Below are 23,426 nucleotides of genomic sequence, written 5' to 3' on the forward strand. Positions count from 1 at the left end.
TAATTTAATCTATTTTTGTTTTTTCTTATTTGGAAACAGGAAGTCAAGCTTCAGGAGGTGCAAACAGAGAATGCATGTCTTGTGGAAGAAAACTCGAGGCTCTGCATCAGAGTAAAGAGGGCGGCCAAGGTCAGCACAATTTCTTGAAAAGTTATGCAGATGATCTCTTTGTTACTGGATGTTTGAACGTTAGTTGTCTTCCGTAGGTTGAGTCTGAAAATGCTGACTTGAAAAGACATCTAGTTGAGGTGACTGAGCAACGGGATTCTGCTCTTGAGGAGATTCATAGATTGCAAAGCAAGCTGGAGAACTTAGAGCAAGTGCTGAAGGTTTGTATTGACATTGCAGTTAATATTTCCAGTTAGGGTTGCACTGGGTATTGAATTATCGATACTTTTTGCCTTTTACCGATCCTAGTATCGCAGAATATGGCACGCACTGCTCTGAGCGTGCTCCATGTTCCCTTAGCAGCACAGGGGAGAAGGAAGCAGTCACTTCCGCGCCACTGCCACTAATAACAGGAGAGAGGGGAGGAGGGCTGTGGCCACTGCGCCACCAATGCAGATAACTCGCCCATTAAAACAGATAAAGGTGGCGGGTGCCGAAGGCAAAATAACATAGCCGGCACTCTGCCTCTATGACAGGGAGCTGGGATCAGCGGCAGTTAATCCCTCAGGTTAAAGTAAAAAAAAAAAAAAATATTAAGTATAAATCACCCCATTTCCCAATTTTACATATAAAAAATATAAATAATAAATAAACAAACATATTTCACATCGGCACATCCGAAAAGTCCAAGCTCCCTAGGCGGTGAACTCCGTAACAGAAAAATAAATTTAAAAAACTGTGTGATTTGGCACTTTTTAGTCGTCTTGTCCCCCCCAAAAATAGGATCGGACTGTTTGATTATGGTCCGGATGTTCCATAAAATGCGGAATGCACGTAGCTTTTTGGGCATTTTTTTTTTTCGCGTGGTATCAAATAGTATCGAGTATCGCAATACTTTTTTTATAGTATCAAAATGTTGGTATTGTGACTGACAACCCTATTTCCAATGAGTAATTACAATAACCATATAAAATCTACCACAGTATAAGAGTAATTACTGGAGAGCAACTTAAAGAGGTTGCACCACAAAAAGTATTCTTCTTTTTTCAAACCAGAATCTGAATCAAAATACTTTTGTAATTGCATATATTTAAAATTTTGGATAGCCACTGAACGATTCAACAAAATGTATTTGTATAGCGCCACCCGCTGTTTCTTTTCCTTATTTCTTGTCCACCTCACTGAGGCGGTGTCACACGCTAAGTTTCAGCACTTACCAGCCAGATCTTCAGTTAGAAGTTGTGGCAGTTACAGGGAGAGAGCTGCAGCAGAAAGAACATGTCCCCAGAGAGGACACACTCCCTGAGCTCTGGCAACCTCAAATTGATCTAGCAGAGCAATTTTATCAATGAATGAGGAGGTCTCTGGATCCATGGGAGGCATAGTGATGGTTCTAGCTTTGTTAGAAAGAGATGTACTATATGATGTCTTATTTTTATTTTTTACATCAGTCATAACATAAACCCTTTAATTTATCTCTTGAGGTTATGGAGCCAGATATATGATAAAGGTGTCCATCTTTGGCATCTGTTGCATCTTTTAAAGGAGTCTTTCATTTGCATGACTATCACCAAGTTGGACTAGAAACATTCTCTACTTGGCTCCTGACATATATCCAGGCCTGTCCTATTTATCTCTATTTCAAGCATGATCTTTTACTATAATTTCTCATACACAAATATTCAGGTATTTTTGGTCCAGATGTTGGATAATGATTTAGATGAAGATGGCGTACGTTATCAATCATATATTGCATCCAATCTACTTTATAATCAATGTCAAGATTAATGCAAGGCATTCAAGTTCCCAAAACTAATTTATAATATATTAATACGCCATCATTTATAGTAATGATTTGGAAAGGGGATGTACGATAAAAGAAGAAATATGAGGATCGAATACTGCATATAGAATGGATAGTAGAACATCATCACGATGATTGAACTATATATACTGAGGGGGGAAAAAGAGGAATTCACACGTCCGCAATTGGGTCTGCATCCGTTCCACAATATCTGGAACGGGTGCGGACCCATTTATTCTCTATGGGGACAGAAGAGATGCGGAGAGCACACTATGTGCTCTGCGCGTCCGCATTTCTGGAGCTCAGCCCCGAACTTCTGGGCCACAGCTCCGCAAAAAAATAGAGCATGTCCTATTGTTGTCCGCAGTTCTATGGGGGGTGCCGGCCAGGTGTATTGCGGAACCGCAGTACACCACGGACGTGTGAATGGACCCTAAAAACAGAGTATGCCGACCATACACATTAAGTAGTTGTCATGGGGAGACTGGGGTGATTGGGAAGACTTTGATCAATGGGGAATCTCGTCATGTGTTCACTGCAGGGGGGTCACTGATTTGTTAGCTTTGCTTGTTCTTCTAGCACATGCGAGATGTGGTGGAGAGAAGGCAACAGCTGGAGAAAGATCATGAAGATGCATTACTAGCTCTGCAGAAAAGGCAGGAGGAAGTAAAGCGTCTTCAGCAGGTGGGTTACTTTCATTTTTATTAACTCTTCAAAAGTGTGAAATTGTATACCATAAGTTCACTTGCATCATTCTATGCAATTTCAATATACAGGTCCTTAGCATATTGTGATAAAGTTCATTATTTTCTGTAATGTACTGATAAACATTAGACTTTCATATATTTTAGATTCATTACACACCAACTGAAGTAGTTCAAGCCTTTTATTGTTTTAATATTGATGATTTTGACATACAGCTCATGAAAACCCAAAATTCCTATCTCGAAAAATTAGCATATTTCATCCGACCAATAAAAGAAAAGTGTTTTTAATACCAAAAAAGTCAACCTTCAAATAATTATGTTCAGTTATGCACTCAATACTTGGTCGGGAATCCTTTTGCAGAAATGACTGCTTCAATGCGGCGTGGCATGGAGGCAATCAGCCTGTGGCACTGCTGAGGTGTTATGGAGGCCCAGGATGCTTCGATAGCGGCCTTAAGCTCATCCAGAGTGTTGGGTCTTGCGTCTCTCAACTTTCTCTTCCCAATATCCCACAGATTCTCTATGGGGTTCAGGTCAGGAGAGTTGGCATGCCAATTGAGCACAGTAATACCATGGTCAGTAAACCATTTACCAGTGGTTTTGGCACTGTGAGCGGGTGCCAGGTCGTGCTGAAAAATGAAATCTTCATCTCCATAAAGCTTTTTAGCAGATGGAAGCATGAAGTGCTCCAAAATCTTCTGATAGCTAGCTGCATTGACCCTGCCCTTGATAAAACACAGTGGACCAACACCAGCAGCTGACATGGCACCACAGACCATCACTGACTGTGGAGACTTGACACTGGACTTCAGGCATTTTGGCATTTCCCTCTCCCCAGTCTTCCTCCAGACTCTGGCACCTTGATTTCCGAATGACATGCAAAATTTGCTTTCTCGCTCATATCATTGGGGGACACAGGACCATGGGTATAGCTTGCTGCTGCCACTAGGAGGCGACACTAGGCTGAAAGCTGTTTGCTCCTCCCCTGCAGGCTATACCCCCTCCAACCTGGAGAGAGCATATCAGTTTTTAGCTTAGTGTCGTCGGAGGCAGACCTCCCTGCTGTGCAGGGTGGCATTGCAATTTTTTATTTTTTTATTTTTATTTTTTCAGATTCCGGATGGGGGTCCAGGGTCGCTTGCGTCCCTGCATCCCCGGGAGGCTGGCCGGTGTACCTCGTTCACCGCCTTGCCCCCCCCCCAAGAAGGTAATGTGGACCAGGGCAGCCTCGCTCCCCTGCTTCCCCCCCAGCTACAGGGTCATCCTCCCTTCAGCCCTCCTCTGCCCGGATCCCTGTCGCCTGGTGCCAGCGGTTTAAGGGTGACCCTGCTGGCGATTAAACTGAGGGTGAAGATCACAGATGAAGACAGGTGAGTGGATCTTCGCCCTCAGCGCTCCCCTCTATCCAGTCCCCCCCCCCCTCTCATCGTTCACGGGAGGAGTGCTTACAACGGACTTTTGCAGTAAGCCGACCAGCCTCCCAGGGCGACCTCCCAACTCCGTCCCCTCCACCGCGCGGCTTTATTTGCGCAACTTAGGCTTGTCGGCCTCTGCCACATCGGGCGGTCCAGCGCCTCCTGCCGTCCGCTCCCAATTCCGCCGCTTACCTCGCCGCTGTGCCGCGCACATTTTTCGGTGCGGTTGCAGTTGGCATTCAGGCACATCATACGCGATGATCAGGAAGGGGGCCTCCACGATCGGACATTTTGGGGAGGAGCATTAGGCGCACTGGCCGCAGCTGCGGTCACGTGCACGGAGGGGGGCGGGCCGCGGTTTTCCCTCTTCATTCAGACTGCCGTTCCCGGGCTTGAGGGGGCGTGTTTTATTCTCCCGCCCTGCTACATCTTCCTGTTCCTTCCAGCGCAGCGTGGGTAGGACACAGGACCTGGGATCCCTCTCAGTTTTTCTGGTAGGCGATAGATACCCCATCCAGCAGGAAAGTTCTGACCATGTCTGACCCGGCCACTGACCCACCTCAGACTACCTGTAGGACCACTTACTATGCCTGTTCCGTGTGTTCAGCTAAATTCCCTCGGGGCCAGTCACTATCACTGTGCTCGGCTTGTCAGAAGCCTGCGCAGAGCAATCCCCCTAGAACACTGCAGCCCGCAGAAGCCTTAGATCGCCCTGTTCAGGGGGAACCAGACTGGGCAAGGTCTCTGTCACGGGCAGTGGAGGACCTCTCTGAGATCTCCCATTCCACCCTTTCACTGTTGGGTCGTTTAGTGGAGAAATCGCCACCGGTGCAATCCGCGCAACCGCATTGCACGCAAACCAAAGGCAGACCTCCTGGTAAGCGCCCCCAGAGCAGGCAACCGTTCCTCCTCTGACGCCTCAGCATCCCCCCCCTGCTCCTGGATCCCAGTCACAGGCATCCTCCCTGTTAGGCGACGCACTGTCAGAGGGTGAGCTTGAGGATTCGGATGCGGATATGGATCTGGAGCACTCTTCTCAGATTGCTTCCATGGTGGATAGCCTGATTTCGGCGATAAGGGACACCTTCCGGGTTCAGGAGGATCTTCCCTCCACTAGCCAACAAGGGGTGTCGTTTCTGCGTGCGAAACAGACCCCCAAGGCGTTCCCGTTGCACGAAGATTTTTCTATTGTGGTTAACAAGGCTTGGGACCAGCCGGGTTTGCGTTTTGTTATCCCAAAACGTATGGACCTTCTCTACCCCTTTCCACGCGAGACCGTGGAACTATGGTCCTCCCCGCCGAAGGTGGATCCGCCGGTGGCTCGCCTGGCGAAATCTACGACCATTTCGGTAGCGGATGGTTCTTCACTCCAGGATCCAGTGGACCGTCGCGTAGAGTCGCTCTCCAAGTCAATCTTTACGGCGAGCGGTTCGGCACTGCGTCCGATTTTCGCATCCGCCTGGGTAGCCAAGGCGGTTTCGGAGTGGTCCCTCCGGTTAAGCCAGGACATTTTGTCCAACCTCCCGCCTGCTGAGCTCGAGTTGTCTGCGCTCCAAATTTCCCATGCGGGGAAATATATCTGTGAAGCGGCACTGGATGCTGGGTCGATGGTTGCCCGTGCCTCAGCTCTCACCACTTCTGTCCGCAGGGAGTTATGGCTCAAGGCCTGGAAGGCTGATTCTTCCTCTAAACGCTCTCTCTTAAAGCTTCCGTTTTCTGGGGCTCGGCTTTTTGGGCCGAAACTGGATGTCATAATCTCAGAAGCTACGGGTGGCAAAAGCACCCATCTGCCCCAACCCAAAGCGAAGCGGCCTTTTCAGTCCAGATCTGCGTCTTCACGCTTCCAGTCCTTTCGCCGTTTCTCGGGCACCCGTTCAGTTCCCACCTCCGCGGCGGGACCACCCAACCAGGATCGGCGGAAGGGCCCGTCCTTTAAGCCCCAGCAGGCTTGGCGTCCGCGTGCCCAGCAACCTCGCACTGCGCCAAGTAAGCAGCCTTCCGCATGAAGGTTTGTCCCCACTCTTCTCCTGTTCCAGGACATTTGGCACGCCCACATTCCGGACGCATGGACGCTCGAGGTGGTTTCTTCGGGCTACAAAATAGAATTCAGGTCCCTTCCCCCCCAACCGTTTCTTCCTTTCCCAGCCTCCCAGGGATCCCGTCCGGGCCGCGGCTTTCTTGAACGCCGTCCAGTCCTTACTTCTGCGGGGGGTGATTTCTCCGGTACCTCCAGAAGAGCGTTTCACAGGTTTTTATTCCAACCTGTTTGTGGTCCCCAAGAAGGAGGGCGATGTGAGACCGGTGCTGGACCTCAAACTCCTGAACCGCTATCTACGGGTTCAGAAGTTCAGAATGGAATCTCTTCGCTCCGTTGTGGCCTCATTGGTGCAGGGGGAGCACATGGCGTCTTTGGACGAGCAAGATGCGTATCTCCACATACCTATCGCTACCACGCACCAACGTTTCCTCCGATTTGCCATCCAGTCGGATCACTTCCAGTTCGTCGCTCTGCCATTCGGTCTGGCGACGGCCCGCGGGTGTTCACGAAGGTTCTGGCACCCCTCCTGGGGATTCTGCGGTCCAGAGGCATTACCCTTCTCCCATACCTGGACGATATCTTAGTCAAAGCCCCGTCAGCGTCGCAGTGCGCAGACAGCCTTCGGATTACGATGAGCACGCTCACTCGCTTCGGTTGGATTCTCAACCGCAGGAAGTCATGCCTGTCTCCGACCACTCGGATCAGGTTCCTGGGTATGACCTTGGATTCCGAGGCTGCCGTGGTGCGTCTCCCTCTGGACAAGAGATCAGGCATTCAGAATGCAGTGGTTCTGCTCACCCGGCGTCGCGAGGTATCGATTCGCAACTGCATGCGAGTTCTGGGGCTGATGGTGGCCTCATTCGAGGCGGTACCGTTCGCCCAGTTCCACACCAGGGAGTTTCAGCGGCTCATCCTGTCATCCTGGGACAAGTCCCGGGATTCACTGGACCTCAGGATCTCGCTGTCTCAGCCCGTTCGCGAGGCTCTCGCCTGGTGGATGGTTCCGGACCACCTGTCGTCAGGGAAGTCGTTCCTGCCGGTGTCATGGACGGTGATTACGACCGACGCCAGCCTCCGCGGTTGGGGAGGGGTCTTCGGTACTCGGACAAGCCCAAGGTGTCTGGTCTCTGTCGGAGTCCAAAGCTACCCTATCAATATCCTGGAGCTCCGGGCCATCTACCTCTCCCTTTGCCATTGGACCACCGATTTGCAGGGCCGTCCGGTCAGGATACAGTCGGACAACGCCACAGCGGTTGCCTACAGTCAATCACCAGGGGGGGACGCGCAGCGGACCGGTGATGGATGAGGCCGCGAGGATTCTGCAGTGGGCGGAAGCCCATGTCCCGGTGGTCTCGGCGATCTTCATCCCGGGCGTGGACAATTGGATGGCGGATTTCCTCAGCCGAACGACGGTGGACTCGGGGGAGTGGGCTCTCCACCCGGAGGTGTTCGAGGACCTTTGTCTCCGGTGGGGTCGCCCGGAAGTGGACCTAATGGCATCTCGGTTGAACCACAAACTCCCGTGCTTCCTGTCTCGCGCAAGGGATCCGATGGCCTACGACGTAGACGCACTCGTGGCACCGTGGGACGACTTCAGTTTTCTGTACGTATTCCCGCCGCTGCCGCTCCTACCGCGGATTCTTCGCAGAATCAGGATGGAGGGTGTTCAAACGCTCCTGATTGCCCCAGACTGGCCGCGCCGAGCTTGGTACTCGGAGCTCGTTCTGCTCCTGGGGGACGCGCCGTGGCCTCTTCCACTCAGGCCCGACCTACTCTCACAGGGCCCAGTCTTCCACCAGGGTTTACATACGCTGCGTTTGACGGCGTGGCTATTGAAACCTTCCTGCTGAAGAAAAGGGGTTTCTCGGATGCGGTCGTTCGCACGATGATTAGGGCTCGGAAGCCCTCCTCCGCGAGGATCTACTATCCTACATGGAAGTCGTTCTTGAAATTCTGTGAGGACAGGGACCTCCCCTCTAGGAGGTTTTCCCTCCCTACGGTGTTGGCCTTTCTTCAGGCGGGTTTGGAGCTGGGTCTGGCCCTAAGTTCGTTGAAAGGGCAGGTTTCGGCCCTTTCCATATTTTTCCAGCGTACACTGGCGGTGCTGGGGCCCGTCAAGACCTTCATGCAGGGTGTTGCGCACACCGCGGTTCCATATCGGCCACCGTTGCATTCCTGGGACCTGAATTTGGTGCTGGTGGCACTTCAGTCCGAGCCGTTTGAACCCCTGCGAGAAGTCTCCCTCCGCATGTTGTCATGGAAGGTCGCATTCCTAGTTGCCATTACGTCCATACGTCGGGTGTCGGAACTGGCGGCACTGTCGTGCAAGGAGCCCTTCTTGGTGTTCCATCAGGATAAGGTGGTGCTCCGGATGGTGCCGTCGTTTCTGCCGAAGGTGGTGTCGGCGTTCCATGTCAATGAGGACATTGTCCTCCCTTCGCTTTGCCCTAAACCTTCCCATCCTAGGGAAGTGGCGCTTCATCGTCTGGATGTGGTGCGGGCCTTACGGATCTACCTGGCCGCGGTAGCCTCCTTTAGGCGAGCGGACTCTCTGTTCCTAGTTCCGGAGGGTCCTCGGAAGGGTTTGGAGGCATCCAAGGTGGCGATTGCTCGGTGGATTAGATTGGCCATTCACGAGGCCTACCACTCCAAAGGCAGGGTTCCTCCGCCTGGTATCACGGCTCACTCTACCAGGGCGGTCGGGGCTTCTTGGGCACACTTTCACCGCGCTTCGGCGTCTCAACTGTGTAAGGCAGCGACCTGGTCTTCGTTGCACACCTTCACCAAGTTTTACAAAGTGCATTCGTTCGCATCGGCGGATGCTGCTCTTGGCCGTAGGATCTTACAGGCCGCAGTGTAGTGGCTCGACTGTGGAGGTGGAGTCAGCGGTTTTCCCACTGCTTTAGGACGTCCCATGGTCCTGTGTCCCCCAATGATATGAGCGAGAAAACGAGATTTTTGTGAACTCACCTTGTAAAATCTTTCTCGCTTTATTCATTGGGGGACACAGCACCCGCCCATTGTTGGTTTCTACTGAGACCAGTGGTCCAAGTTGCCGGTTGGGACTGAGGTCAGGTTCGGTTGTTTTGTTGGACTGTGGTCTTCCTGTTTTGTTTTGTTTCGGTATGTTTTCTCCTACTGCTGAAGCACAAACTGATATGCTCTCTCCAGGCTGGAGGGGGTATAGCCTGCAGGGGAGGAGCAAACAGCTTTCAGCCTAGTGTCGCCTCCTAGTGGCAGCAGCAAGCTATACCCATGGTCCTGTGTCCCCCAATGAATAAAGCGAGAAAGAGATTTTACAAGGTGAGTTCACAAAAATCTCGTTTTCATCCGAAAAAAATACTTTGAACCACTGAGCAACAGGCCAGTGCTGCTTCTCTGTAGCCCAGGTCAGGCGCTGTTTCTGGGGAATGCGGCACCTGTAGCCCATTTCCTGCACACGCCTGTACACGGTGGCTCTGGATGTTTCTACTCCAGACTCAGTCCACTGCTTCCGCAGGTCCCCCAAGGTCTGGAATCGGTCCTTCTCCACAATCTTCCTCAGGGTCCGGTCACCTCTTCTCGTTGTGCAGCGTTTTCTGCCACACTTTTTCCTTCCCACTGAGGTGCCTTGATACAGCACTCTGGGAACAGCCTATTCGTTCAGAAATTTCTTTGTGTCTTACCCTCTTTCTTGAGGGTGTCAATTATGGCCTTCTAGACAGCAGTCAGGTCGGCAGTCTTACCCATGATTGCGGTTTTGAGTAATGAACCAGGCTGGGAGTTTTTAAAAGCCTCAGGAATCTTTTGCAGGTGTTTAGAGTTAATTAGTTGATTCAGATGATTAGGTTAATAGCTCGCTTAGAGAACCTTTTCATGATATTCTAATTTTTTTAGATAGGAATTTTGGGTTTTCATGAGCTGTATGCCAAAATCATCAATATTAAAACAATAAAAGGCTTGAACTACTTCAGTTGTGTGTAATGAATCTACAATATATGAAAGTCTAATGTTTATCAGTACATTACAGAAAATAATGAACTTTATCACAATATGCTAATTTTTTTAGAAGGACCTGTATGTGTATATATATGTGTGTGTGTATGTGTGTGTGTATGTGTGTATGTATATGTGTGTATATATATATATATATATATATATACTTTATATACTTTATATCCATTCTAAACAGTCAACGGATTCGACTAAAATATAATTTTTTAAAGGTGCATTTACACGAGCCAATAATCGGCCTGACAGTCTACCAATGTAAATGTGCCGCCAATCACCCAATCAACAAGAAAAACGCTTGTTCGTGTGCTCTAAACAGCGATCTGCTGCTCAGAAACCATGAATCTGCACGGAGACGAGAGATTGCAATAGCCAGTCTATTGGAAAAACTAAATGCTGAGCACAAGTGCTTTTTTGCTACTAGCGGTTTTTGTGAAGCAGGTGCCATTTTTGGGTCTCTGTTTTTTTTATAACGCAGCATTCTTGCAAAGCCGCAGAGAGTGACTGGCAGAGGAGAGATGCTTTCTATGCATATGTGGCACATGTATTTAAGGCCATGTAACTCAAATAATATGGTTTATTTTCTTACTCCAGGCCCAGGTTGAAGCTAAAAAAGAACATGAAGGAGCAGTTCAGCTTCTGGAGGTAGTGTCTCTCTTGTGTTAAAAAAAAAAAAATCAAATATATATTAAAGGGGTTTCTGACATTATGATATTGATGACCGATCCTCAAGATAGGTCATTAATATCTGATCAGTGGGGTTCCAACTCCCAGCACCCTCGACGATCAGCTGTTTGAAGAGGCTGTGGTGCTTCGGTGAGCTCTGCGGCCCTTTTTCTAGCCCAGTGACGTAAAAGTTCAATGGTCACATGGCATATGTGCAGCTGAGCCCCATTAAAATTAATGCGCCTGGGCTGCAATGCTAAGCATAGCTACTATACCTTGTATGTACAGCGCTGTGCTTGGTATGCTGAGAGGAGGCTGCAGCAGGCACCAGAGACTGCAACTTCTGATTGACAGGGGTGTCGGTTGTCAGTCTCCCACCGATCAAATATTAATGACTAAGGCCTCATTTACACATATGTCGATTTTCCCAGCCTGCTGTCCTGCTGAGTGCACGGCGGCATTGGTTGCTATGACGCCTTGCGCTTCGTGCTGCCGCCGCTGTACGGTGATGCACTCGTGCAGATCATATGAGTGTATTACTGTAAGGTGGCGGCACGAAGCGCACGGCGTCATAACAACCAATGACTTCGTACACCCAGCAGGACGGGTTTTCACAGACTGTGGTCCGTGAAAATCCACGTATTTGTGAATGAGGCCTTATTCTGAGACTAGCCATGAGTATTAAACTCCTGTCATCCCCCTTTAATTAGCAGAATTTTCTTTTATGATATGTAATAAACTAGAAATTCTCTAGAACATGTTTCTGCTATCTGGGTATGTGTAATAAAATTATTCCGAAGATTTTACTATTATCAGGATACTTAACACGTTTTCTTCTGATTTCCATGCATAGAACACTTTGGATACTTTACAGGTATGGTGAAATAAGGTGTACATCTATCAGTGTACAGCTCATGTTCATTAAAGTCCCTCCACCCTCAAAACATTGTGTCTCACAGCTTTTTATGGAGTTTTGAGCCAACGCCAGAAGTGGATCAGGCGGATTTGAGAACTAAAAGTCCTTCCCTCCCGATCCACTTTTGCCTTTGGCTCAAATAAACGGTTGGTTATGTTTAAATCACAGTCTCAGTTTTTAATGCAGATTTTATGCCAATTTGAAGAGAGAAGATATAGAAGTATTTCCTTTATACTTGATATCTCAATGCCATCTGGATTTGGCTCCAAAAACTGCATGTGCAATTAGGTTCACATGGAGTTTTTTTGGAGAGGGTTTTGAGGTAGATTTTCTGCAGGTTTTCTAGCCAAAGCCAGAAGTGGATCCAGGAAGGAAGGAGAAGTACAAGTCCTTTATGTTTCCGATTACTTTTGAATCCACTTCTGGCTTTGGTTGAAAAACCTGCTAGAAAATCTACCTAAAAAACTCAATGTGAACCAACCCTTAAACAGCCCTACTTTACAAAGAGTACTTAAACCTATTTTTAAACCCAGGCATATTCTCTCACCTGAACTGCAATGCTGGATGGTACAGGTGCCAGCTATCCAGTGCCCAGTGAGTACCGTGCCCAGGCCTCATTTATAAGGATAGGACCAGAGATTCGATACCCACCTGGCATTAAATGGTTGCCTCGGCAGCTGTAAAACCAGCATACAGCTGCATCTTTGACTCCCGATGACAGGTTAGGAGTGTATATCTGGACATCACCTTTCATTGTCGTTTTATCTTTTTTTCCAGTCTAATGTGAAGCTTTTAGAAGAGAAATGTCGTAGTCAGACAGAGCAGTTCAGCCTCCTATCTCAAGAGCTGGAGAGATTTCGCCTACAAACTGGGAACATTGATCTTTTAACCTCTACCTTGGTGACTTCTGAGCTGCCTCCACCACAGTCTTGCTCTACGCCAGGCTTTACTCCGGCTCAGCAAGAAACAGAAGGTGATTGACTAACTTGTCTGCATTCATGTGTTACACATATAGTACACTCGGCTACTCTGTTGTTTCTTACACTGGGTATCTACACCTCCTGACATTCAAGTGCGACTCCTGTATTTAATGATTCATCTGATAGGAAGAAAAATCATAATTTGCAGTAATGTATATATTGCTAGGTGGGTATATTAAAGTTAGGTGTTTGATCATTGGGCTCTTTATTTAAGGATCGTTAATTTCTTTTCAGATTGACCATGTGATATTTCTGGTGCTTTTATGGCAAGAATAGCATAGTCTGTATTGAGGTTTATGGTGTCTAAAACACCAGAACCCTGACAGAAACCTGACTGAACTCATTACAAGTGAATGGCATCAATCAGGATTTTAAGATATCTTTCATACCTGTCATGGTAGTAAGTCTACTTTCACACTTGCGTTTTGGCTTTCTGTTTTGTAAGATCCGTTCAGGGCTCTCACAAGCGGTCCAAAACGGATCAGTTTGCATTCTAATGCATTCTGAATGGAAAAGGATCCGCTCAGAACGCATCAGTTCAGTCTCCATTCCACTTTGGAGACGGACACCAAAACGCTGCTTGCAGAGGATCCGTCCTGGCACACAATGTAAGTCAACGGGGACGGATCCGTTTTCTATGACACAATCTGGCACAATAGAAAACGGATCTGTCCTCCATTGACTTTCAACGTAATACAAACGGATCTATTTTGAACAGATGCAGACGGTTGTATTATGTGAATGGATCCGTCCATGACGGATCCGCACAAAACGCGAGCATGAAAGTAGCCTAATGTGAACAGAGTCCTTAGGCCACAGCTACATGGAGACTTTGGTCACAAAGTAGTATGAAGTAGCTGTGATTTAAAGATTGTTTTAATCTGAAACATGTAAACTGTTAAAAAGGTTTTCCAAGACCTAAATACTGATGACTTATCCTCATGATAGGTCATCAGTATCTGATCGGTGGGGGTCCAACACCTGGGACCTGTGCCGATCAGCTGTTTGAGAAGGCAGTGCCGCTCTCAGCTTTCCTAGGTCACGTGGCCTAGGCGCAGCTCAGCCCCATTGAAGTGAATGGGGCTAAACTGCAATGCCAAGCACGGCCGCTATACAATGTAAGGCACGGAGAAGGCCACGTTGCTCATAGGAGTGCCAGTGCCTTCTCAAACAGCTGATCGTCAGGGTTCCCGGGTGTTAGACCCCCACCGATCAGATACTAATGATCCTATCTAGAGGATAGGACATCAGTATTTAAATCTCAGAAACCCTTTTAAGATTATATTGTGACTCAAACTGGAGTTTTTACCCTTGGATATTAAAGACTACATTTTTAATTGGATCCTTTTAATTGGACTATATTCACAATGACTTTGGTAATGCAGCATGAAGATTACAATGTTGGGTAGCAATACTCCATCTAATGATTATCTGAGAAGTCATGTTATGGCATCCAACACAACTGTCACCAGAAAGACAAGTCTGGCGTTTTGGTTGTGACTAACTTGTGACCTAACAGACAAATCCCAACTTTACCGAAAAATGTGTGATTTGTGTAGTTATTATTGGTTTGAGAAGTTATCCTAGCTGCTAATGCCCTATCCTTTCTTCTAGATGAGTTCTCCTCCTGGGATGTGATCAGTTGGGTAGACATTAGCCTGGAAGGCAGCAGTGCAAGCATTATTTATCTCTCAGTGGAGGGTACTGAAACCCAGAACATGTTTCTGTAAATACCACTTGGTGTTGGTGTGGGTTTATAATTGGTTTTGGGTATAAGGCAAATTTATTTATTTTTGTCTTTTGTACACAAAAAGTGCACCAAGTGATAATTTTCACGCAGTATAGCATGCATCACCAATGTGAATAATGTTATGCATGAATACTGCACATTTGAGGGAATAAATGGAAAGAATGAATAATAAGTCACTTTATTCAATGATTTATGTCTATCATGTGAAATCTGGAAAATAATTGTCTTCTGCACATACTGGTGTTATTGCATGGAGCTATGATTGAAGCCTTTTCCCTATGTATTTGCTGTCTGTCATGGAACACTTAGGCCACTTCCACATGAAAGTGTTTGGTCCAGGTAATACAGTCTGTCCAAGTATGGGACAGTAGATCCATGGTCAGGCTCGGCTCACAGCATCATAAATCACTATCATTTTGTCAGCCAAGCCGCGGTTGGTCTGGGGGATGCAGCCATCACACAGACCGCATTTTCTCACATTTAAAACATTACATAATATATTAAAACATAATATATCCAAATCCAAGGAAAGGCGGGTTTACACCGCCTGTTTGTCGGGCAGATCATTAGGGAAGAACATTCCCTTTAATCTGCCCGTCTAACGGTGCAGTCGGTCACCAGAAAAGCGTGTTCATCGGGGGAAACAGTAGTTCTTAAAGGCCAGTAAATTATAATTTCTGGGCAGCCGATTGTACAGTGTAAACAGTGATCTGCCGCCCAGAAACAATGCAGTTGTATGGGGACAAGTGATCGCAGCAGCTGTTGCTTGTCTTCATACTACGTAGCTGTAGGTAAATGCGGGGGGGGGGGGGGGGGTCTTTTGATTAACATATTGATTAAAATATGTGAGATTGTATGAACATGCTCACAACTATGTACAGTCAAAATAAAATGGCCAGGCATGATGTAACAGCTAATGGTAGTATGAGCGTTGCTGAATATTTTAGATTTGATAATCAGAGGGGGAGATTTACTCATCCTATCTAAAATGTTGACAGTGTAAACTTAGACCTGCAAACAATCAGGGTCTTTAGCTACCCCTTGTTTCTTTCTTCTCTACCTGAAGCTTAAGTGCTTGGATGAAAATCTGGATCAAATGCAGGCTTCAAATAAACACGTAAAAAAGATATCCATTTCTCCAGTACTTTGAGAAAAAATCCCTGTTATTGAAGATTAATTCAAAACCTCTTGTAAAATCAGTTTCCAACGTTTTTCGGACAGAAGATATGTCTAGTCCTTAGTTGTGGCATGTGTCATGACTAAGGACTGGACATAAGTTCTGTCCGAAACACGATGCCACTGTACATGAGGTGTTTTATTGAAGTGCTGGAAAAATGGACGTCTTTTTCTATAAGTCTAAAGGTCTGCCAATTTCTGAAAATTTATCACAGGGCCTTCGGCTGGATGATAAGTTTGGTGCAAGGCTAGACACATTGGTTGGCACACTTTGCGTCAGAATTTGTGCCAACATTTTAGTGTGAAGTAGTGTATCTTAAACCGCACCCATTTCCCACGAAGCCTCGTCAGCAGGTGGGATGCAGTGGATAATGCTTTCTTTGTGGCTTGCTTACTTCATGAACATGAGATGCATCATAAATGTGTGGAAGTTTAGTCTGGTTTTGCCAAAATTAAGGCATAATGGTAAATGTGGGCCAGAGTGTTTGTAAAAGTACTTTCACATGTACCAGAAGTGGTGCAGAGCATGAAAAATACTGACAGAAATGGTAACTACTCCACTTTGGATATCGCTAGAATTTGCTGGAGCTACCTGAAGTAGCAAAGCACCGCCACACTACCACCGAGAGTATTGACTTCCACTGAACTGGAAAAAAGGCTTGGGTTTATCAAGGTATTATTAGCAAATGTGAGACTAATTGGACCCAGTTATCAATTAAAGCAGTTGTCTGAATTGGAATCTGACCACTGCATGTTCCCAGCCACAGGCCTCAGTGGTCATATGTGCTAGAACGTCACTTTACTGCAGGTGGGTGTTTTTTTTGTTTTGTTTTTTTTTAGTTTTTTTTAACTGGGACTATTCGGTCGGACAACTCCTTCAAACTAGGTTAATTGGTTGACAGAGTAACTAAGGGTACCCACTAGCAGTAGTTTGCCACATCAAAGATTTGTTGTTTTTCCCCGTAATTTGCGGCCATGCAGCTTGAACTGGTGAAACTTGTGGTTTCATCATATTTTACCAGTACAAGCCACACAGGCAAAAAAAAAAAAAGCTTTCTTGCTGTAAAGGCACTCTGAGGATGGTTTCATACATATGCCAATAACCAATCAGGGCTCACCTTTCACTTCCTAACGTGCTCTGATTAGTTGTTTTGAGCAGTTTTGATAAATGATGCCCATATTTACTTTGGGGGGGCGGGGGGGGGATGTGTTTGCAGGTTTGCTTGTTTTTTCAGGGTTTTTTTTTCTCTATCATTTAAAAAAACTGGATTTTGTGGTTGTTAAGGTTGTTTTTTACTTTTTAAATCTTGCTTGATAATCTGAAACCATTAAATGTGGCAAATAAAAATACAAGAAATGTGGTACTTGTTTATTGCACTTTAAATAAATTCTTCCTTGATGTCTCTAGGAAAACTGGGGTTTAATCAACTTGATTATAATTTTAGAGGATAGCAGAGAAGTGTAGGTATACAGTCATTTTCTAAACTATTAGTCCTCAGGGAAGGGTGCTGCCACACAAAACACGCATACCGGCCAAGTGCATGCCCTATCCTTGTCCACAAAATGGACAATAATAGGAAATGTTTTGCCTCTTTTGCGGGGCTGTGGAAAAGACACTGTGTGCTGTCTGCATCTTTTGCAGCCCCATTAAAATGAATGGGTCTGCATCCGATCCCCCAAAAATGCGTATCAGAGGCGGACCGAACATCCGATCGTGTGCATGAGGCTTTAATCATTTCATTATTGGTTACAGATTTAAACCACCCTGTTCTCTCGACAGTGGATGAAAAGATTAAGGATGATAAAGAGAAAGAACTGCCTGAAGGACCAGAACCAAGCCACGATGTCAGCAATGCTGAGGCCCCGAATCAAGCGGTTGCCAAAGGAAAACGAAAGCTTGAAGCTCCGCGCACCCCATCGAAATCAGAATCCACACATGATAGTTCCAAGTCTTGTCCCACCCCAGAAGTAAGGCAGGAGTTGGTCACATCTCTCATGTTACTAACACAATGCTTGGTGTTATTACTGCCTTGTATATCTGTCATTAAGTTATATTCATAAAAATCTCTTTATAATTCACATGTATTTGTAAGAGGCTTTGTATTATCTACATTCGTCAACCTTCACGCTGTTCTCCATATTTCATAGGTTGACACTGCCAGTGAAATGGAAGACCTGGAAGCAGACAGTGTTTCATTAATTCCTGAACCGGAAACCCGATGCAGTGCTAAATTGCAAGTTTTCCTTGCACGATACAGGTAATATTATCTTGCATTCAAGAATTGTTAATCTCATACATGTGATTTGTATTTTTTGTAAGAAATCATGATGTTTCACATTTACATACAGCTACAATCCCTTTGATGGTCCCAATGAAAATCCTGAAGCAGAACTCCCTCTCACAGCAGGGGAATATATTTACATCTACGGGGACATGGATGATGATGGATTTTATGAAGGTAGGTCATCTAAAATTAAACTGCAAGCTGAAAATGAACTTGGTTGTTCTGTGATGTACTTGTAGTATAAATACTCTGATATGCTGTAAGTAGTAAGTACTTCTCCATCCCCTTCTGTATGTCCATTCATAGGGCATATTGAGCTAATAAAGAGTTCTCTAGTTGGTAACTTCCTCTCCGAGTAGCCATCATTCACAGCACCATGTAAGAAATAAGCAGATCTGATTTCTCACTCATTTAGACTACTATCACACGTAGCAGCAGAAAAAGCCTCCATAGAATGTAAGGCTGCCTTCATACAACATGGGATCTGCATGAATTTCTGTGCAGATTTATGTCAATTTCTGCACCATATACGCACCAAAATCTGCAATTCTAACTGTGGTTTTTGGTGCGGATCTCACCCTTCATTAGAAAAAGGGTAAATCCACAGCTAAAACCGCAAATGTAATTAACATGCTATGGATTTGGTAATCCGGGCGGCAGGGCAATTTCCACGCAGAAGTACAGTATACATGAGATTTCTGTAATCACATACACTTTGCTGGTACTGTACTACGCTGCAGTTTTTCCACACAAAAAAACCTCACGTATTCTGCAATGTGTGCAGGTGCCCTAATATTTTGCTCCAATTTAGGTGAAACTTATATGGCCTGTAGATTTAATGTGAAATATTCAGTCCTATTTTTAACTTGTCTTAACAGGGGAATTAATGGATGGAAGGCGTGGACTTGTTCCTTCAAACTTTGTGGAACGTGTCTCTGATGACGACTTGATCGCCTTTCACCCAGCTGAAACCAATGAGCTGTCACAGAGCTCTGGACAAGACATTAGCTTTTTGAGTGGAAGCAGTATGGAGAGAAGTGAAGAAGACGATGATGGAAGCAGCCTCAGTCCATTGCCAATGCAAGGAAATAGTGAGGGAGCTAGAGATGTCTCAGCTGTGCCTTACCCTCGAAAGCTGGCCCTCATTAAGCAGCTTGCTCGTAGTATAGTGGTTGGATGGGAACCTCCTCTTGTAGCAGCCGGCAGTGGAAATATCCTAAGTTATAATATTTATGTAGACAATGAACTTCGACAAAATGTTCGCTGTGGTGGACAAACTAAAGCCTTGATCGAAAAACTTGAGTTGAAAACTCGTACTTATCGCATTTCTGTACAGAGCATGACAGACAGCGGCTGCTCAGATCGGATGCGTTGCACTTTGTTGGTTGGCCATGGTTACTCACTTGCTCCAACACAACTACGCGTTCGCAGCCTTTCCGCAACATCTGCCGAAATTACGTGGCAGCCATGTAACAGCAACTATTCACATGCCTTGTATCTCAATGAGGAAAGCTGTAGCTTGGCCAAAGCAGGAACTTATTGGTACACATTTAGCAGCTTGAGGCCTAACACCATGTATAATGTTAAAGTGGAAGCCCGACCCCAGAGAATTCCATTGGAGTTACCTCTGGAGAGACGAGAGCCAAAGACCACAGTTATGCAACTAACGACTCCTGCTGCAGGTAGCAGACTCACTGCAATATTTTCCTCCATCTACTATTAAGAATTTTTCATCTGGGTATTAGAAACCACAGACCCATCATTATACTTAATTTTAACTTTTTTCTTTGTTAATCCTTCCTATGTGCACTATCATACTTGATAGAGCACTATAGATCTTTGAAACTAATACGTCATTTTTTTAAGGTCATTTGTCGGCAGACTTGTACCTACTGGCTGAACTGTTGCATGAGGCAAAGAGGCTCGCCGGCAGTTCTCTTCTGTACTGGCACATATGAACACTGGTCTAACACAGATGACTTCAGCTGTCAAGTGCACATGCAACAGATCAGCCATTTTGATAGGTACAAATCACCTGATAGATGCCCTTTAATGTGTAGACGCATGGATGTCAAATTCATGGCCCTCCAGATGTTGCAAAACTACAACTCCCAGCATTCCCTGATAGCTGCAGTATGCCCAGGCATGATGGGAGTTGTAGTTTAGCAACAGCTGGAGGGCCACGAGTTTGACATCCCTGGTGTAGAGGAAGTAATTAAGAGTATTTTTGTAATATATTTTATTAGGTGATTTTGTCGGAATTTGTCCCTTTAGCAATGTTCTCTAAATGAGCTTTGCTAAGGAAACTGGTCTGCAATGTTTAGTACAGTACTAAACACTAAAGACGCTCCCGGCTCACTGTTAGGCTCCATTCACACGTCCGTAATAATGGGTCTGCATCCGTTCCACAAATTGCGGAACGGGTGCGGACCCATTCATTCTCTATGGGGACGGAATGGATGCGGAGAGCACACTATGTGCTCTCCGCATCAGCATTTCCGGAGCGCGCCCCTGATCTTCTGGTCCGCGGCTCCCGAAGAAAATAGAACATGCCCTATTCTTGTCCGCAATTGCGGACAAGAACAGGCATTTCTATGGGGGTGCCGGCCGAGTGTATTGCGGATCAACAATGCACTACGGACGTGTGAATGGACCCTAAAGATGTGGAGCCAGCCTGTCTCCCTCATACAAACATCTATGTAACTGTCTTTATATTCTCCCTGATTTTATATATGGTCAGTGCTGAGCGCTGACAACTCATCTGTGCTCTATATCCCCGGCATGCCGGTGGAGAGATATAGGAGAGTCGGGCAGTCAGCCCTCACCATTGACAGTCAGTATAGAAGACAGGGATAAGCAGTTTTACAGTATATAGGGGCAGTTTATATGCATACAATATATATAACTGTCCCCATACACTGTAGAACTGCTCCTTTGTGTCTCCTATACTGACTGTCAATGGTGAGCGCTGATTGCCCACCTCTCCTGTACCACTTGTCATGAAATATATTTTAAGTAAAGCATACAAGCTTTAGTTTTATGTTTTTCATCATTCTTTGTAATGTTATTGAATGTCAGGTTATTGTTAAGTGTTCTTGCTGTATTGGTGTCCCAATATGTGATCAGGTTGCCAATTTTTTTTTTTACAGGTCCTCCAGATGCCCCACTTGATGTTCAGGTGGAACTAGGTCCAAAACCCGGTGTCCTGCTCATCACATGGCTACCAGTGACAATAGATGCAGCAGGGACTTCTAATGGAGTCAGAGTGACGGGCTATGCAGTGTATGCTGATAGCCAAAAGGTAAACTCTTCTTTGGAATAGTTTGGAACCTGCAAGTGTTTACTGTTTCAGGTCCAGGGTATTTTGATCCTTAAGGACTAGACGCAGTTTAGCTGTTTTTAGTAGGTGTTAGATTAAAGGGATTCTGTCACCTCCCCTAAGGCAAAAAACGATTTAAAACCAGCCATGCAGCACAGCTTACCTGGATTAGGCTGTGCTGTTTAATCTTGAAATCCGTCCAGCAGTTAGTTCAAAAAACGAGTTTGATCAATGAGGAAATGCGTCCTGAAGGTGCCCAGAGGGGCGTTTTTTTCTTCTGAGAGAGCCCAGTCCCGCCCCTTTTTCAGTGCCCAGCCCGCCTTCCTTTTACTTCCTAACCGCCGCCCCCAGCCTGCCACAGCCTCTCCTGCCTCTCCTCCCCCTCCCTCTTGCCGAACGAAGTCTCGCACAGGCGCAGTACCCACTGAGGGCTGCGCCTGTGCGATCATCAGGAGACTGAGGGCGGCAGCTTCATCTTCGTCACTGGGCATGCGCCGAGCCCAGTGACGTCCGATGCTCGCTCTTCCCTGCTGACTGAGGGAAGAGCGAGCATCGGACGTCACTGGGCTCGGCGCATGCCCAGTGACGAAGATGAAGCTGCCGCCCTCAGTCTCCTGATGATCGCACAGGCGCAGCCCTCAGTGGGTACTGCGCCTGTGCGAGACTTCGTTCGGCAAGAGGGAGGGGGAGGAGAGGCAGGAGAGGCTGTGGCAGGCTGGGGGCGGCGGTTAGGAAGTAAAAGGAAGGCGGGCTGGGCACTGAAAAAGGGGCGGGACTGGGCTCTCTCAGAAGAAAAAAACGCCCCTCTGGGCACCTTCAGGACGCATTTCCTCATTGATCAAACTCGTTTTTTGAACTAACTGCTGGACGGATTTCAAGATTAAACAGCACAGCCTAATCCAGGTAAGCTGTGCTGCATGGCTGGTTTTAAATCGTTTTTTGCCTTAGGGGAGGTGACAGAATCCCTTTAACCACTATAACTTTTTCATTTCTCGAGCTATTGATGTGCTTTTTGCAGAATTTTTTTGTGACCAGTACAGGTTTCTTTTATTTTATATAAATAATTTTCATATTGTTAAAGGGGTTGTCTCATTTCAGCAAACCACATTAATACAAGGCACTTAATAATGTATTGTGATTGTCCATATTACCTTATTGCTGGCTGGATTCATTTTTCCATCACATTATACACTGCTCATATCCAGGGGTTATGACCCCCCCAATCCATCAGTGGTGGCTGTGCTTGCACACAATAGAAAAAAGGCGCCGGCCTCTCTTGTGGCCAGGACCACAGATGCACACATGCACAGCAGTTCCCATCTCAGCCACCTCATATCATATTATAGCGCTGGCCACAACCCCTGGAAACAAGCAGTGTATAATGCGATGGAAAAATCAAATCAAGCCAGCAAAGGAGGCAATATGGACAATTGCAATACATTAGTAAATGCCTTGTATTAAAGGGCATCTATCAACTAATTTGGCTGAACAGTTGCATGTGCGCTTGGCAGCTGAAGGCATCTGTGTTGGTCCAATCTTCATATGTGCCGCCCTGCACTGCTGAGAAAACTGGAAGTTTTAATATACACACGTGAGCCTCTAGGAGTAATGGCTTTGTTGCTGTTACTCCTAGACACTTTGCTCTCTCTGTAACTGCTGCACCCTCTCTACTGTGACAGGACCAGGCAGTGTAAACCTCATCATGCCTGGCCCTACTTCACCTAAAGTGGAGAGGGAGAGGTAGTTGCAGAGAGAGCAGAGCCTCTAGATGTAACAACAATGTCCCTGTTGCTCCTAGAGGCTCTTTTGTATATATTGAAACATAATTTATCTCAGCAATGCGGGCACGTACTGGTATATTCCAATTCAGGCCTGCAGGTGGCAGCACTGTGTTGGAATATACTAATCTTTGTATGTTGAAATGGATAAAGTTCCTTTACTTTATACAAATTGCAATCTAATAATAGCATGTTGGGGACTTACCGTAAGCAAAAGTTTAAAAAAACCAAAAAGGTTTTTGAAAATATCAAAATTTAAATCACGCTCCTTTCCCCAATATTAAAATAAAAATAATCCAAAAACCGCATAGGCATCATCGTGTCCAAAAACGGCTGTACTATTAAAATATTTTTAAAAAATACGGTGAAAGGTGTAGCGGAAAAATAAAAAACAATATGGCTTAATTTCTGATTTTTTTTCATCACTTCACCTCTCACCAAAAATTGGATAGAAGGTAATTAAAAAGTCATGCACACTCCAAAATGGTATCAAT

General features: G+C 46.1%; 1 protein-coding gene across 1 annotated transcript in view; it reads left to right on the forward strand.

The window, feature by feature from the left end:
- The window catches only part of TSPOAP1 (TSPO associated protein 1), a 196,261-nt gene that overhangs the window by 119,448 nt on the left and 53,387 nt on the right, over window positions 1–23,426 (forward strand). The window contains 12 exon segments of the mRNA XM_044285794.1: window positions 40–129; window positions 207–329; window positions 2,492–2,596; window positions 10,657–10,707; window positions 11,582–11,602; window positions 12,422–12,617; window positions 14,239–14,325; window positions 17,304–17,518; window positions 17,699–17,808; window positions 17,900–18,009; window positions 18,714–19,517; window positions 20,985–21,136. Of these exon segments, the coding sequence (XP_044141729.1) occupies window positions 40–129; window positions 207–329; window positions 2,492–2,596; window positions 10,657–10,707; window positions 11,582–11,602; window positions 12,422–12,617; window positions 14,239–14,325; window positions 17,304–17,518; window positions 17,699–17,808; window positions 17,900–18,009; window positions 18,714–19,517; window positions 20,985–21,136 (2,064 nt within the window).

This window comes from Bufo gargarizans, chromosome 3 (genome assembly GCF_014858855.1).
Source record: "Bufo gargarizans isolate SCDJY-AF-19 chromosome 3, ASM1485885v1, whole genome shotgun sequence".
Taxonomy (NCBI): domain Eukaryota; kingdom Metazoa; phylum Chordata; class Amphibia; order Anura; family Bufonidae; genus Bufo; species Bufo gargarizans.